We start from the raw sequence: 16,523 nt of genomic DNA, 5'->3' as shown, positions 1-16,523 counted from the left end.
TAAGGGAAGGTCGTGTCTGACTAACTTGATTGAATTTTTTAAGGAGGTGACAAGGAGGGTAGTGCAATTGACGTAGTCTACATGGATTTTAGCAAGGCTTTTGACAAGGTCTCTCATGGCAGACTGGTCAAAAAAGTAAAGGCCCATGGGATCCAAGGGAATGTGGCTAGTTGGATCCAAAATTGGCTCAGTGGCAGGAAGCAAATGGCAATGGTCGACGAGTGTTTTTGCGACTGAAAGGCTGTTTCCAGTGGGGTGCCGCAGGGCTCTGTACTAGGTCCTTTGCTTTCTGTGGTATACACTGACGATTTGGACTTAAACGTAGGAGGCATGATTAAGAAATTTGCGGATGACACAAAGATAGGCCGTGTGGTTGATCGTGAGGAGGAAAGCTGTAGATTGCAGGAAGATATCAATGGACTGGTCAGATGGGCAGTAAAGTGGCAAATGGAGTTCAATCCGGAGAAGTGTGAGGTAATGCATTTGGGGAAGGCGAACAAGACAAGGGAATATACAATAAATGGGAGGATACTGAGAGGTGTAGAGAAAGTGAGGGACCTTGGAGTGCATGTCCACAGATCCCTGAAGGTAGCAGGACAGGTAGATAAGGTGGTTAAGAAAGCATTTGGAATGCTTTCCTTTATTAGCCGAGGCATAGAATATAAAAGCAGGGATGTTATGCTTGAACTGTATAAAACACTAGTTAGGCCACAGCTCGAGTCCTGCGCACAGTTCTGGTCACCATATTACAGGAAGGATGTAATTGCACTAGAGAGGGTCCAGAGGAGATTTACGAGGATGTTGCCAGGACTGGAGAATTTTAGCTATGGTGACAGATTGGATAGGCTGGGGTTGTTTTCCTTGGAACAGAGGAGGCTGAGGGGTGATATGATTAAAGTGTACAAAATTATGAGAGGCCTCGATAGAGTGGATAGGAAGGACCTATTTCCCTTAGCGGAGGGGTCACTAACCAGGGGGCATAGATTTAAAGTGATTGGTAGAAGGATTAGAGTGGAACTGAGGAAAAGTTTTTTTCACCCAGAGGGTGGTGGAGGTCTGGAACTCACTGCCTGAGAGGGTGGTAGAGGCAGAAACCCTCAACTCATTTAAAAAAAAATACCTGGATATGCACCTGAAGAGCCGTGACCTGCAGGGCTACGGACCAAATGCGGGAAAGTGGGATTAGGCTGGGTGGCTCGTTTCTCAGCCAGCGCGGACACAATGGGCCGAATGGCCTCCTTCTGTGCCGTAAATTTTCTATGATTCTATGAATCTGGAATGCACTGCCCGAAAGGGTGGTGGGAGCAGATTCAATAATAACTTTCAAAAGGGAATTGGATAAATATTTGAAGGGGTGAAAATTGTAGGGCTATGGGGAAAGAGCAGGTGAGTGGGACTATTTGGATAGCTCTTTCAAAGAGCCGGCACAGGCACGATGGGCTGAATAGCCTCTGCTGTGCTCTAAGATTCTGTGATCATGCAAGACCAAATATATTACTCTGCTAAAGTGAAGCTGTGTACCAACAAAGCAGCAACGTTTAATTATTAAGTAAACATAAGCTCAGGTCACCAAGTTTACTTGCCAGCTTTCTATATCAGCTTTTGGCTCAGATAAGAAATAGGCATTCAACCTGAGAAACTGATATCTGTTACAAAGTGTGGTATTTGCAGTGTGAAATCTATCCAGATTATCGGTCACCAAGACTGCTCACTTCCACTTCTGCAACCCTCACCCCCCACTGGCTGCTTAAACTTTCATCCAGACCTAGAATCATAGAATGATACAGCATAGAAGGAGGCCAATCAGCCCATCGTGCCTGTGCCGGCACTTTGAAAGAGCTATCCAATTAGTCCCACTCCCCTGCCCTTTCCCCATAGCCCTGCAAATATTTCCCCTTCAAGTATACACCTAACTCACTTTTGAAAGTTACTATTGAATCTGCTTCCACCACCCTTTCATTCCAGATGATCATAACTCACTGCATGAAAAAAATTCTCTTCATCTCCCCTCTGATTCATTTGCCAAATACCTTAAATCTGTGTCCTTTGGTTACTGACCATCCTGCCACTGGAAACAGTTTCTCCTTATTTACCCTATCAAAATCCCTCATGATTTTGAACACCTCTATTAAATCTCCCCTTAACCTTCTTTGCTCTAAGGAGAACAATCCCAGCTTCTCCAGTCTGTCCACATAACTGAAGTCCCTCATCCCTTTCAACTGCTCCAGTATTTTCTCTACTGACCTGCCATGTTCTAACCAACTTACACTCCAACTTGTCTAACCTCTGCTGCCCATATCCTATCAGGCACTGAGTTCCACTCCCCATCTGTCCTGTCTTCACTCCCAGTCCAACACGTTGAATTCAAAGTCCACATCCCCCTTTACAAATCTCTCCAAGACTTTGCCGCAGCTTACCTCAGCAACCATTGCATGTCTTCTGAATCGTGCCTTGACGGTGTCAGCCGTGACTTAATGGGTAGCACTCTCGGCTCTGAGTCAGAAGATTGTGGGTTCGAGACCCACTCCAGAGACCTGAGCACAAAATCTAGGCTGACACCCCCAGTGTAGTACTGAGGGAGTGCTGCACTGTTAGAGTGTGCCGTCTTTCAGAAGAGATGTTAAACCGAGGCCCCGTCTTCCCTCAGGTGGACATAAAAGATCCCGTGGTGCTATTTTGAAGAAGAGCAGGGGAGTGCTCCCTGGTATCCTGGGCCAATATTTATCCCTCAACCAACATTACTTTTAAAAAAAAAAAGATTATCCGGTCATTATCACATTGCTGTTTGTGGGATCATGCTGTGCGCAAATTGGCTGCCACATTTCCTACATTACAACAGTGACTATGCTTCAAATATACTTCATTGGCTGTAAAGCGCTTAGGGACATCCTGAGGTCGTGAAATGCGCTATATAAATGCAAGATTTTTTTTGGCATTCCTTTCACTCTCTTCCACGAGCCATGGTGGAAGCTTTCAGCCATCTAGCCATATTCTTGTAAAATGCTGACTCTAAACCTTACAATTTCTCTCTCCATCTTCAAAGATCTGCTCATGACCTAAATCTTCGGCTGTGTCCTCAGTCATCTCTTCTAACTCTTCTCCGGCCATTGCTCAGCATTCATTCCACCTCTGCAGACCACTTCGAGTTATTGACTATCTTAAAGACAGCATTTAAATGCGAGTTTAGGTTTCTGGCTGGTGGGTGTACCTGTGGAGTGGGACGTGATGCCTGGGAGAATTGGGGGACGAGGAGGGGGCTGCAGTTTTGGGGAGTACTCAGGGTGGGAGGCAACGACAGGGATGAGAGCATTCGAGGGGAAGTTGGGAGTGGGCAGCTTTAGGAGGTTGGGGGTTTGTGGGCCCAACTGGGGTGGGGTGATGGGAGTCTGTGGACAAGCAGAGAGGGTAATGCTGACACTAGGTGGCTGGGATATGTGATGAAGGTGGAAGCAGATTCAATGGTAACTTTAAAGGGAATTGGATCTCTACTTAAAAAGGAGAAATTTGCAGGGCCATGGGGAAAGAGCAGGTGGAGTGGGACTAATTGGGTAGCTATTTCAGAGAGCCTGACGATCCGGATTCTTTCCCCTCAGTCTGGTTCAGTAAAAACTGAAGTCGAATACATTTTAAAGTTCATCACAACTTTAATAGCAGGGTTCTTAGTCTGCAGCATTGATTTGGACTCCTGATAGAGTCCCTCTATGCTGGCAGAGCAAGAACAAGAAACATACAGAAATCCACACGTTTTTATACAGATGAATAGGGTTGGAACATACTTAATGAGGGTCAACACCAATCATAAGCCGGGCATAGGTTGCCATGCGAGGTTACATTATTTCCGGCCAATCATAAATCGTCCATGTGCTGATCATGCTGCTGTTAGACATCAAAGGGGATACTTCCTCACCTTCCAACTTGGAATGTTCTTCCCTGTCCCTTCTGTTCCTTATCTCCCAACCTGGAATGTCTTTCAACTTTGGCTAAGCTCGTTACCTATATTGATCTGCCATAAACATGGAGACATTCAGACCAGTCCTTGAATCACATCAAAGACTCTACATTGCTAAGACCATGCAAACCTGCTGACTACGCAAACATATGGCCCAGCAGGAGGCCAGGCCACCTGTACCAATCTCAGTTACTAACTAATTAACCCTTTCTAACCATTTTGCATTCTGCTTCTTTGCCACGTAGGCATCTTAATATTTTACCGAAAACTGACCACGTAGGGATTCTCATTCCCCCCTTTTATCATTTCATGATAACCAATTATTACGGTGCTCACTGGTTCTGCAGGTTCTGCAGCGCAGCAACATTTAAGTCAGCAATAAACTATAAGAGTTATAACAATGAATATGACTAGCCCTTGAACTAGAGAAGTCCCAATAGAACACAGACATGTTTCATCAATACGCCTTTGTACTCTTATCTGTTCTCAGGAACAGACTCCTTCTAAACATCTCTCAAGTAAGCTGCGAATGTCCTTGGTCAGCTAAACCTATTCATGTTAATTTGAAAAGGCTAACATAGTCAAATATCCTATGGTGCTTTATATTTTGTTTCCAGCCTAACTAGACTGAATGGTACCTTTCAGACCATTTTACACCTGTGAATTGGTGCCCTCCCCATTATATCCCTTAATCCAAATTCTCCCTACAATATCCCATTAGATGCTGTACCTCATCTTAACCAGGTTCCCTTCGTGTTGGCCACCAGTCCGGGTGGAAGAGAGGCAGAGCATCTGATAATCCTATCAAACTATAATTGTCTTCCCTTTTACATGCACCTTACCCCAGCGGGTGCTACTCCCGGTACCATTAAGATGTGTTCTTCGTTGAAACCACAGAGACAATGGGGACATTCTCACCCAGGCTCTGTTTTACTATCTTTGCCAAACCCTTCATCCTCTGCTTACATTTATTACATGCAATGAAAATCAAGAAGCACATTACAACAAACTGCACTACGACTAATACATATGAAATTAATCTAATCCAAAGATGGATCTGTATATTCAGTCCCAAATTCCAGAGGTCATTTCACCAGGTGGTGACTTTAATTTGGTCAATGTCATGCTTAATGTTGTTATTGTCCTGTTGTAGGTTATAATAAACCTTCTCGGAGAGGCGTATCTCCATTCGCAATGCTTTCAAGTATTTAGGCAACAGGGATGTCAGATACCCAAATGTGTCCTGATATGCTTTTAAGTCCTTTCTGACATTCTCAGAAACTTGTAAGGTGGTGAGGTTATGCCGGTGTATCTCTACCAGTTCCTCGGGTCCAATCCGAACCAGAACTTCAGAAATGGAGTAGAATTCTGGACTTAAAATATCACAAGTTAGATTGGCATATTTAAACGTTTTCAAATTAGTTGTAACACAATATTTGCCCTCTCCGGCATATGCCACTTAAGTGGGTTTTAGATCCGCCGCTAGGGCCTCCATGGTACAGTTAATATCCGGATTGGTACCGGTATTATTAAACCCACACTGTGCTTCTAGGCTGTGTCCAACACTATGTGGACACACAGTGACAACATGTCTAGTAACACATCCCTTTAATTTTGTTCCAGCCAATCAGCTTAAATCTACGTCCTCTAGTTCTTGAACCCTCTGCTAGGGGAAACAGGTACTTCCTGTCTACTTTATCTGAGCCCCTCATAATCTTGTAATTTTGTATCCATCGTGCGGATATCTTCTAAATATTGTTTCTCCCAATTTTATTGTTAACTGATGGGAACCTAACCCTGAATTTTGGAAATCCAAATTACTGTGTCCCTCTTTACTTTAATTTCAGTCCTTTTGATTGATACCAGTGTTTCCTGACTGTTTCATTAATTAGTTGGTTTCTCTATGGACCATGTGTCAGTGCCTTGTTTAAAAGGATTTCTCACTCGCCTGGACCACATTAACCATTTTCCTGTTGTGCTGTTGTCAAGTAACTGAGCCTGTCTGAGACTCATTCTTCAATGTATCTTCTTCATGTATCTCCGCATACTAGCAGCATCTCATAGGAATGAGCTTAGTGTTCTTGGATATTAACTTTCTGCTGGCCAGTCTCTTCATCCTCATGGTATTTCCGAACATTTTCCATGGCACACATCATATGTCCTGTAGGATTCAGTCCTGTAAAAGCAACTGGTTTGTTTAAAGAGTGGTTGCAATAGCTCACCAGGCCACAGGCCTTTGTAATCATGTTCTTCATCCTGATCTCCGTTTCAGATGATGGCAACATACATTTGTATCTTTTATGTCCACTGTAGCCACTCTTAGGTTTTCAGGTTATCTTATCAAAAAGATCAGGGGTGTCTAGAGTGCTTATCTCCCCCTGCATGGTCCCGATGTCAGGGTAGTGGCCAGGCTATTGAGTGTAGTTTTCTCATTATTCATTATAGGCAAGGACACAAATATCTCCACGAGAAAGCTATCAATTTACTATTCTCAACTACACTTTCCTGACTTCCACTAGATTGTATATTTATGCCAGATTGATTTTTTATCATGCCCAATTCAATGACTTTAGAGAAATTCCCATATCTCCCCACCTCGAGCATTCTGTCTCGGAAGACAACAAATAGGTTAAAACAAAACAAATCAAAATGTTTTCAAAAGAGAATCAGGTTGATATCACCACGCTGTGACATTTGGTATCCGCTGATGTCTGCAGCTAAAGTCTTAAATCTTTAACACCACTGGATCGTTTCCTGCACCAAATTTCTCCAGCAAAGGTTGCACCGTAACTTTGTAACTACTCTTGGTAATCCTGCACCATTAACACTCACGTGGTCCAAAAAAAACCCAGGGTCACCTGTTTTAAAAGAAACACAGAAAATCCATTGCGGCTCTTCTTGAGAGCCCAAGTGATTAATTTGTCAAATCTTCATTTATTATTTATTTATCCAAAGGAATAATCCCTATACCCGAAACAAATTTAGAAAACAAAACAGGAGAGAGAAATTGCCTAGTCTCTCTCTCTCTGAAGCACGCAGCCTGTCTGAAATAAACACTGTCTCTCCCACATACAGATGTACGCAGGGCTGCAGACTGGAATTTCTAACTCCAAGTCCTAATCTCTGTGTTTTCAAGATGTAACCACATTAAGCAGATATCATTAGCAGCCGCCTGCTAAGATACGTTATATTCCTCTTTTATTAATTTATTAATGGTTTGGGCATGTGTTTCTAGCACTGTAGCTATCCTTTGCAAATATATGGTCAGCATTTAATCCTCAGACAATTCCTTATCTGTATTTTCATTTATCTTTTAATATATCTTTAATGCGAGACCCTAAATCTCTGACCTTTTGATCTAATGTTGTCAAATCAATGGTGTTAACAACTGAGGTAAAGGCAGTTGCTATATCACTTATCACAGATCTTTACGTCTCCATATTTGCCTATCTCTTTTTACGATGTCCACCTCCATTCCATGTCGCTCTTTGTTTTAACACTTGAGTTAGGAGGTGTTGATCTAATTGTTGAGTTTTCTTAGCATTCTCAATGCGAGTTATATAATTTGTCAGGGAAGGTCTCCCCTCTTTGGTCAGATCTTGTATTCTACTATTAATTTCAAATAAAATTGAATAGCCCCAGAACTTGTCAAAACTTCCTTATCATACTGTGGCAGGGTAAAACTGATAGGTGTTTAGTACCCTGTGTCAGTACATAGCTCAAGTAATGGACTTCCAATTGTCTAACCTATGCGTCCTTTTCATATGATTTGTTTTACATTCCTTTCTTATCAATTTTTCACTGTAGCGTGAAAACTTATATCTCAGTCAATTGTAGCCTTTGGCATTTCCGAGTAATTGGGACAACATTACTAATATAACCTATACCAATTGTTACCTCATGTTCACCTGTGTTCTGGGCAAGCCTCAGACAGTTCTCAACCGACTGGGTCATTTCTATCTGTTTGAACTGGTCTTGGCATGACAGTCTGGCTCTTGGGATGGAAGGGGTTAATATTAACTTGCTCTTGTGGTAGGAGTAACTTGATCCTTTCTCCCTTTTGAGATTAAGTTTCCACCTTCAAAATTTCTCTTCACACAGGTTTGACTGATTTTTTTAATTCTCACATTTGTGGATTGCTTTATACTATATTTTTGCACACTATTTTTTCACATACTTTTAGTGGATGTGATTATAATCAACGCTCCGAGCTGTTCCAGCTTTCCGACTTTTCCTATCACAATGATCCTGATGGTTTTTTTAATGTATCCCATTAATTTTTAACCTCTTTTTAAACCACAGCCAATCACAAAATAAACATTCAAAATGCCAATTTTTTGAAGATCCCATGTCTGGAATTTAACATGCCCACACTTTATAAGAACCAGAATTTAATAGGTCACTTAACCTCAATAACTCCAATTTTAATTCGGCAGTATCAGAATTAAACACACGACAAGACAGATACATTACACAAAGGAAGAAAACACACAAGACACAGTAAGAAGGGGGCGTGGCCCACAACACCGACAAAAAAAACACTGATCAAAGACAGGCTTTTTAAAGGGACAGTACACTTAAACAACAGAACCTTTCTTTTTCGGGTCTCTGTCTTTTAAACGTTTGTCTAGTCACTTAATTCTATCCATTTTTTTTTACAGTACTGTCTCCATAAAGCAATTAGTTCTTTGGCTGTGGTACCTCTGTTATTTTTCCAAATTAATTCCTGAGCCTTTTTGGCGGCATCTAAGTTTTATCAATAGTTCCTGTTTATATCCAATCACCAGGAACTTAAACCCTGACTACCCTCAGTGATATTAACCACTGACCTACCGCTTACAAGTTATTCCCTCAGTACGTACGCTGACCCTCAGCCGGAGCTGACCCCCAGTGATATTCGACCACTGACCTCTTCCTGCTATTTCTGTGTATTCGCCAGACTGACCTGAATCTTGTAAGGACGCCACACGAGTGTTAGCGATTGGACGATTCGTCGTCAGACTGACGGATTGGAGGAAAACCGATGTAGTAAATTAAGACTACTTACATCGGGGCGCCATTTCCTTCCTCCGTGTCTGAGATAATCCGCCTCTTACTCCGCGAACTCTCGGTGAACGACCGTTAAGATCCCACCGCTGCCACCAAATGACGATCCGGATTCTTTCCCCTCAGTCTGGTTCAGTAAAAACTGAAGTCGAATACATTTTAAAGTTCATCACAACTTTAATAGCAGGGTTCTTAGTCTGCAGCATTGATTTGGACTCCTGATAGAGTCCCTCTATGCTGGCAGAGCAAGAACAAGAAACATACAGAAATCCACACGTTTTTATACAGATGAATAGGGTTGGAACATACTTAACGAGGGTCAACACCAATCATAAGCCGGGCATAGGTTGCCATGCGAGGTTACATTATTTCCGGCCAATCATAAATCGTCCATGTGCTGATCATGCTGCTGTTAGACATCAAAGGGGATACTTCCTCACCTTCCAACTTGGAATGTTCTTCCCTGTCCCTTCTGTTCCTTATCTCCCAACCTGGAATGTCTTTCAACTTTGGCTAAGCTCGTTACCTATATTGATCTGCCATAAACATGGAGACATTCAGACCAGTCCTTGAATCACATCAAAGACTCTACATTGCTAAGACCATGCAAACCTGCTGACTACGCAAACATATGGCCCAGCAGGAGGCCAGGCCACCTGTACCAATCTCAGTTACTAACTAATTAACCCTTTCTAACCATTTTGCATTCTGCTTCTTTGCCACGTAGGCATCTTAATATTTTACCGAAAACTGACCACGTAGGGATTCTCAAGCCGGCACAGGCACGATGGGCTGAATGGCCTCCTTCTGTGCTGTAAGATTCTATGAGTGGGATGGGCTGTGCGGTCTAAGTACTGGGATAGGCATGTGCACAAGGAGGGGAATGTATTATTGGGAGCATTGAGATAGAGGATGCTAAGCCCAGGGATGTGAGACTGGGCATAGTCCCAGGCCCCAAGTATAGGCCCGCAGCCAGATGTGAGACTAGTGCGCAAGCACTGGCTGAAAGCACAACAGAATCAGAAGCGTTAGGCAGTGGCGAAGAGGGTGCTACATATATGTCACAGCTGTAGAGGGTTTTTGAAGACACTTTCAGCTGGGGGACAGGCCAGAGTGCTGGATGGAGCACGGTTAAAATAGGCTACATATAGTGACACCACAAGCTCCAGCCAGAGTGAAGTTGATTGGGTAACTCCCCCCTCAATCACGCCTGGAGCCTGCATTGCTATAAGTTACTGGGATTGATTTTATGCACATAATTTGTATTATGTAACTATTCTCCACTCTCTGCATTTTGCTGGAAAAATAATCAATTTATTTTTCATTATTAATTAACTATTAGGCGAATAGCATAGATGCATTTAAGGGGAAGCTAGATAAACACATGAGGGAGAACGGAATTGAAGGATATGCAGATAGGGTGAGATGAAGTAGGGAGGGAGGAGGCTCGTTTGGAGCATAAACACCGGCATGGACCAGTTGGGCCGAATGGCCTGTTTCCGTGCTGTACCTTCTATGTAATCCTGCTGTACTCGGGAGACTCTGCTGTAGTTTTGGTCATGAGATTACAGGACAGTCATTAATATTTTAGGCAACAAAAACTGGTGAAACCAGGCTGAGAGCTGGACTTCAATTTTCAAAGTAAGGAGAAATAATCCTGCTGTACTCGGGAGACTCCGTTTGTCGGAGTTTCAGTCCTGAGTTTGGAGGCTCTCCAGTCCCGCCCCCACCTCCAACTCATTGGCTGAAAATTGGGGATGCACAAGAGGCCAGAATTGGAGGAGTGGAGAGATCTCGGGGTGGGGGGGGTGGGTCTGGGGGAGGTTACAGAGATAGGGAGAGGCGAGGCCATGGAGGGATTGGAACACAAGGGGCTCGATTTTCGCACCTCTGAGCGGGTGTGTTTGTGGCGGGGGGGGCTCCGAAAATCGGGGATTCCTGGGGCGGGTCCAGAGCCCGGCTCCAACCCGCCCACTTCCGGGTTCCCCAGTGATGCGCTGACATGCGCGCGCAGCCCCCGCATGTGGGACTAATTGCCGGCGGGATGCCACTTAAACTAATTAAGTAAGTACTTCAGGTTGTTGGAAAGACCTGATTTTAGGAGGGGTGGGATTTTCAAATAAACTGAGACTGTTTCCCATACTGGGGGAAACACTCCCAGTTGAAACGGATGTGTTGCAGCCACCAGCCTGTGGGCGCTGCAAAGGTCCTTTTGACAGGTGGTGGGGGGAGACCCTCAGTTATTGCAGGAGGCCACTCTGTCACTTTGGACAAAGTTTGGCCTCCACCACCCTCCTCCTAACACTAAAATTCACCAACTTGGAACCTCAACCCCGGTGTGCGGACACATTTACCTACCTTGCGGACCCCCTCAAACGTACATCTTCCGGATGGGGGCCACCGTAGCTGCAGTCCTCCTCGGAGGACGAACAGTATCACCAGCCTCGCCAACCACGCCGTCCACCTCTGACACGTGGAGCCCCACAACACAGTGCTGTGACACATCCACCTACACAGCAGGAGGGAGGGCAACCGCAGAGAGAGATGTGACACAGAAGGCACTACCCTCGCCACAGAGTCTACAGACCGAGGCTCAGCTTCCTGGACCTCTCTGAGGAGTTGTGCATACGGAGGCTCAGAGTCAGTCGCCAGGTAGTCGCGGACATCTGCAGCCTCCTTAATGACGAGCTGCTCCCGGATGGACCGAGCACCATCTTCTTACCTGTCGCTGTCAAAGTCACCACTGCCCTCAACTTCTTTGCCTCCTGATCCTTCCAGGGTGCCACCGGGGACATCACCGGGGTCTCTCAAGCGTCTGCACACAAGTGCATAAAGCAGGTCACCAACGGCTTATTCTGCAGGGCCTCGCACTATATCAACTTCCCCATGGATGACCTCAGCCAGATGGAGAGGGCAGTGGGATTCCACGCTGTGGCTGGCTTCCCACTGGTGCAGGGTGTTATTGATTGCACCCGTATAGCAATACGAGCACCTCCACACGAGCCAGGACTGTTCGTCAACAGGAAGGGCTATCACTCCATGAACACTCAGCTCATCTGTGACCATTGCAAGAGATTCCTTCACGTGTGCGCCAGATACCCTGGTAGCTGCCATGATTCCTTCATCCTCCGAGAGTCCAAAATCCCGCCCCTCTTTTACTCATCCAACACCTGCAAGGGCTGGCTCCTCGGGGACAAGGGATATCCCCTGCACACGTGGCTTATGACACCTCTGAGGAACCCCACCACCGAGCCACAGCGTCGATATAACAGCCACGTCGCTATCAGGTCTACAATTGAGCAGGCTACAGGGCTGCTCAAGATGCACTTCAGGTGCCTTGATCAGTCTGGGGGAGCGCTTCAATACGCACCAGACAGAGTGGGACGCATTATAGTCGTCTGTTGTGCCCTGCACAACATGGCACAACAGAGAGGGGTGCCGCTGGAAGAGGCCCCATCCAAATCTGCCACCCATATTGAGGAGGAGGAGGAGGCGAGGAGGTGGAGGATGAGGAGGAGGAACAACCCATGGGCAGAACAGCGGCTCACCTGGCTGCTCGTGAGGCCAGGGAGTCACTGATATGTGAACGGTTCTCTTAACATCAGACGGTGTGAAGAGTCCAGTCCTCATCACCTGGACAGAGGAGCGGCCACACCAGCCCCCTCCCCTGCCCCCTGCACAAAACAGTGGTGCAACTACACCTACACCCACTGTAGAATGACCCAATGGGGTCATCAAGTGTGCGTGTTCATGGTGAAAGGGACCTATTCCACAAGCCAATCAAGAATGGGCAAGACATGGCAGTAGTGGTGATAATAATAAGATTTATTGTGAATGTGGAAGAAAACAAATATAAATTAAAAACATGACAAATCGTCAAACACCCTTGTGCATCCCCTTTGTGCTCACAAAATCTTTGCCTTACATTTCCGGGAACCCCTACGTGGTGCTACCCATGTGACATCAGCAGAGGTAGTGGGCAGGTTGCTTTTGTCCATACCCTGACCGATGAGATGCTTTGCGCGGACGCCCTCTGGGTTTCGGTGCCCGTGAGGCCCCCTCCAAAGACTGCTCCACCTGCACCTGTGCAGGGGCAGACTCGGCCACCTGGAGAGGGGGCAGCATTGCGGGTACTGGTTGAGAGGGGGGCAACGGGTGAGACGTGGGAATGCTTTGAGTGGCGTTCCCCACTTCCATGTCCCCTTTCGCCATCATCCCTCTCCTGGCCCAGGCCCCACCATCACTCCTTCCACCCTGCTGGACGACAGTTTGGAGGACTTGTATAAAGCCTTGGAAGGCCAGTTGTAAGGTATCTGTCAGCCTGTCTGAGGCGGCAGAATGTTGCTCACCCTGAATCCAAACGGCCATTGTCAGGGCCTGAATGGACTCATTGTTGAGCCGTGCTTGACGCTCGATGGAGGCTAGCCTTTCCTCCATCGCAGACATTCCTGCACCTACCCACGATGCTATCTCAGAGATGCCTTCACGTCCCTGTGACACTATCTGGGAGATAAGTTCCTGTACCTGTGCCACCATTCCACTCATGCAGGAGTTGGACTCCTCCATCCTCTGCACGATTGTGGAGAGTGTACGTGGCAACTGTTCCAGCACGTCGGCAATGTGCTGCTGCCCCTCGATGACTCTCCTTTTCATGGCTGGCCCCCAGGGTTCAGCATCTGGGTCCAGCTGAGCAGAGCCTGGAAAAGAGTGCTCCCACCAACGCGGACTCTCCACAGCTGCCCATGCCACCAGGGTCTGCTCGTGCTCATATGTGCATGGTGACTCACCATGTGCAAGCCCAACTAAGTGAGGAAGGGGACCCACTGAGGTGTGTGTATCTGCGCTGGCGGATGGATGGCTCAGATGTGACGATGGACCCTCTGAGGAATCGCCCTCCACAGTCACAGCAGTCGCAGATGGTCCTGCAAGAGAACAGAAAGCAATATTAAGCATGTGGACAGATGTTGAGGTGCTGCAGATGCCAAGTGATGCTAAGATCATTCGCTATCATGAATGCTGAGTGTTAGCTTTCTGTCACCAGCCACTTGTGCAATCCCAGTCTTGGCATCCGCCATGGACAGGGACTCCAGGGTCCGGCTTATCTCGAGTGCCTGCTGCTCCGCATCTGTTAGTGCCACCTGGTGTGTCGGGCCCCCTCCGGTCCTTGCCCTCTCCCGGGCATTCTGGCTTCTCTTCTATCAAGGCAAAACACAGAGGCATGATTGAGTGATGGTTGCATGATGACCCGCTGCATGCATTGGTGTGGGAGGGGGTGACCGTGAGGGAGTTGCATGGGAGGGTGCGTGTGCGACATAGCCATGAGATTGTATGAGGATTGGGTTGCCTGGTAGTGTTCGAATGGGAACTGGGGCGATGAGTATGTGCAGGCAAGGATGATAGTTGAGTGGATGTGAGGAGTGATGTGAGAGCATTGTGGTGGCAGTGCAGAAGGAGTTGTGTGGTGGTGGAGGTGATGTGGAAGACGGAGTGTGGGAGAATGCATAAGTATACTCACTTTGGCTGACCTGGTTAGGTCATTAAATCTCTTCCTGCACTGCACCCAGGTTCTGGACACATTGCCACTGCTGGTGACCTCCTCGGCCACCTTCAGCCAGGCCTTCTTGGTGGTGGAGGGAGGGCACTTCCTCCCATCCGATGGGAAAAAGATTTCCCTCCTCCTCCTCCTGACCCCATCGAGCAGCACCTGGAGTGAAGAGTCCGAAAACCTTGGAGCAGCCTTTCCTCTGGCCTGCTCCATGCTCCTAAATTGGTTGTTTGCTGCAGGAGGAGCATTGGTGGACTGCCCCTTTAAATAGGGCTCCTCCTGCTGACAGCCTGTGATGCGGGTGCGCACTGTGCCCGCTACGCAGGTCTAGGACGGGAAACCCGGAAGCAAAGGTAAGTACCTTCAATTAGGCTGCGATTGCGTGCGGAGCACCCCGATTTCACTGGGCACGTTACCCACACGCCCAGTCGACCCCCCCCCCCCCCACCTCTGCCAACCCGCCTCCCTCCTAATATCGGGCCCAAGGTTGCTCGACTGGGAGCCAACGTAGGCCAGCGAGCACAGGGAGCAATGGGTGAATGGGACTCGGTGCAAGTTAGGAGTGCTGAGGGCGGGCAGGCAGGCAATCAATCAATCAGACTGGAAAGCACGCTGACAGGTCGGTCAGCAGGCAGACTGGACTCTTAACCCCTCCTGCCAGGATTTTACATGGAGCAGCTTCAGAGAAAAAAGTGATGGGAGTTTGTCATTGGTTCAATAAGCATGAACAAGCACAGGAAAAACAGCATCATCTGTAAATGAAAAGGATGGGGGGAGGGGGAGGGTGTAGGGAGGATATCAGTAGTAAAACCGAAACTAATTAAAAATATGAACAACAGAAAAGGGGCAAAATTCTTGCGCTGACGACCAAAACTAAAGTTCCTGGCGGAAAGGGGTGGAGTCTATCCTAACTCAGCACCAAGTCCCCCTGCACCGGCACAGAAATCCGCGAAAGTTATTGACGAGTTTATTAAAATAAGATTTCTTATTCCCAATAAGGAAAAAGTTGACGATTAATAAATGGTAGGTTTCTGTTTCCTGCAGCTCCTGCTCTCAGCACCACCTGATTTACTGGAAGTTACGCCGCAGAGGCGGAGTTTCCGAACGATATAAAAACCTTTCACTCGCGGATCCAGAGGAGGAGGAGGAGGAAGAAGAAGCTGAGATACAGCTTGTGGTATTTTTTGCAACGTCGCACATACAGTCGAGATTTTTGTTTAAAAAATTAAATACAAAACAGATTTAAAATGACCGAAGTCGACAAAGCAAATTTACGCAACTTCAGAAAGTACATCACCAACATCCTGCGACCCACTTACATTCAAGGATTCCTCAAAAGTTTCTTTTCGACAGGTATGCAAAGATCTTGCTTTTGTTTTTTTTTATAATTGAATGCCAAGTGTTGCATTTTTTTGTAACTTTGCTCGCTGATTGCAATTTTAACCTTAACCCGCCCGTCGGGTACTGACTGCATCGGATGCAATGCTGGTTTTTACATCCCCGTCCCCATTTTACTCCCCATTGAAGGCAATATTGGGTGGGGTATAAAACTGGCGTCTCACCCGATCCAGTGGGTTTCCAGCCTGGCGAGTTAGGTTAAAATTGCCCCTGAGCTGTGTTGGAAGGAGGTGCTGAGACTGAATGTAAAGAGGCGAGGCTGGAGGATAATTTCATGAGCAAATATTTTGTCTTATCAATCTTCTTCAGGCTATAGTTAAGGTCTCGGCCATTTTCTTGTATCAAAACAACAGGAACTTATAGGGAAGATTGTTACTACCATACAATATTGTACCTCAAGATGTACCTAAAGGATTAGAGGGGAGCTGAGGAAAAATGTTTTCATCCAGAGGGTGGTGGGGGTCTGGAACTCACTGTCTGAAAGGGCGGTAGAGGCAGAAACCCTCATCGCATTTAAAAGATGCTTGAATGTGCACTTGAAGTGCCATAACCTACAGGGCTAAGGACCAAGAGCTGGAAAGTGGG

At 46.5% G+C, this 16,523-nt stretch overlaps 1 protein-coding gene across 13 annotated transcripts in view; it reads left to right on the top strand.

The window, feature by feature from the left end:
* Nucleotides 1-16,523, top strand: part of LOC137321234 (antiviral innate immune response receptor RIG-I-like) — a 131,416-nt gene that overhangs the window by 39,848 nt on the left and 75,045 nt on the right. For 12 of the 13 annotated variants that reach the window (XR_010962754.1, XR_010962751.1, XR_010962753.1 and 9 more), the window contains exon 2: nucleotides 15,585-15,893. Coding sequence is in view for 5 of the 13 variants with exons in the window: in XM_067983559.1 (XP_067839660.1) it covers nucleotides 15,788-15,893 (106 nt within the window). In the remaining 8 variants the exon portion in view is untranslated. Of the gene's footprint in view, nucleotides 1-15,279; nucleotides 15,295-15,584; nucleotides 15,894-16,523 lie in introns of those variants that run through there. The other variant, XR_010962750.1, reaches the window with a different exon arrangement.

Source organism: Heptranchias perlo, chromosome 4 (assembly GCF_035084215.1).
Source record: "Heptranchias perlo isolate sHepPer1 chromosome 4, sHepPer1.hap1, whole genome shotgun sequence".
Lineage (NCBI taxonomy): Eukaryota > Metazoa > Chordata > Chondrichthyes > Hexanchiformes > Hexanchidae > Heptranchias > Heptranchias perlo.
The sequence above is the reverse complement of the archived record's forward strand: the minus strand, read 5'-3'. Positions and strand labels throughout refer to the sequence as shown.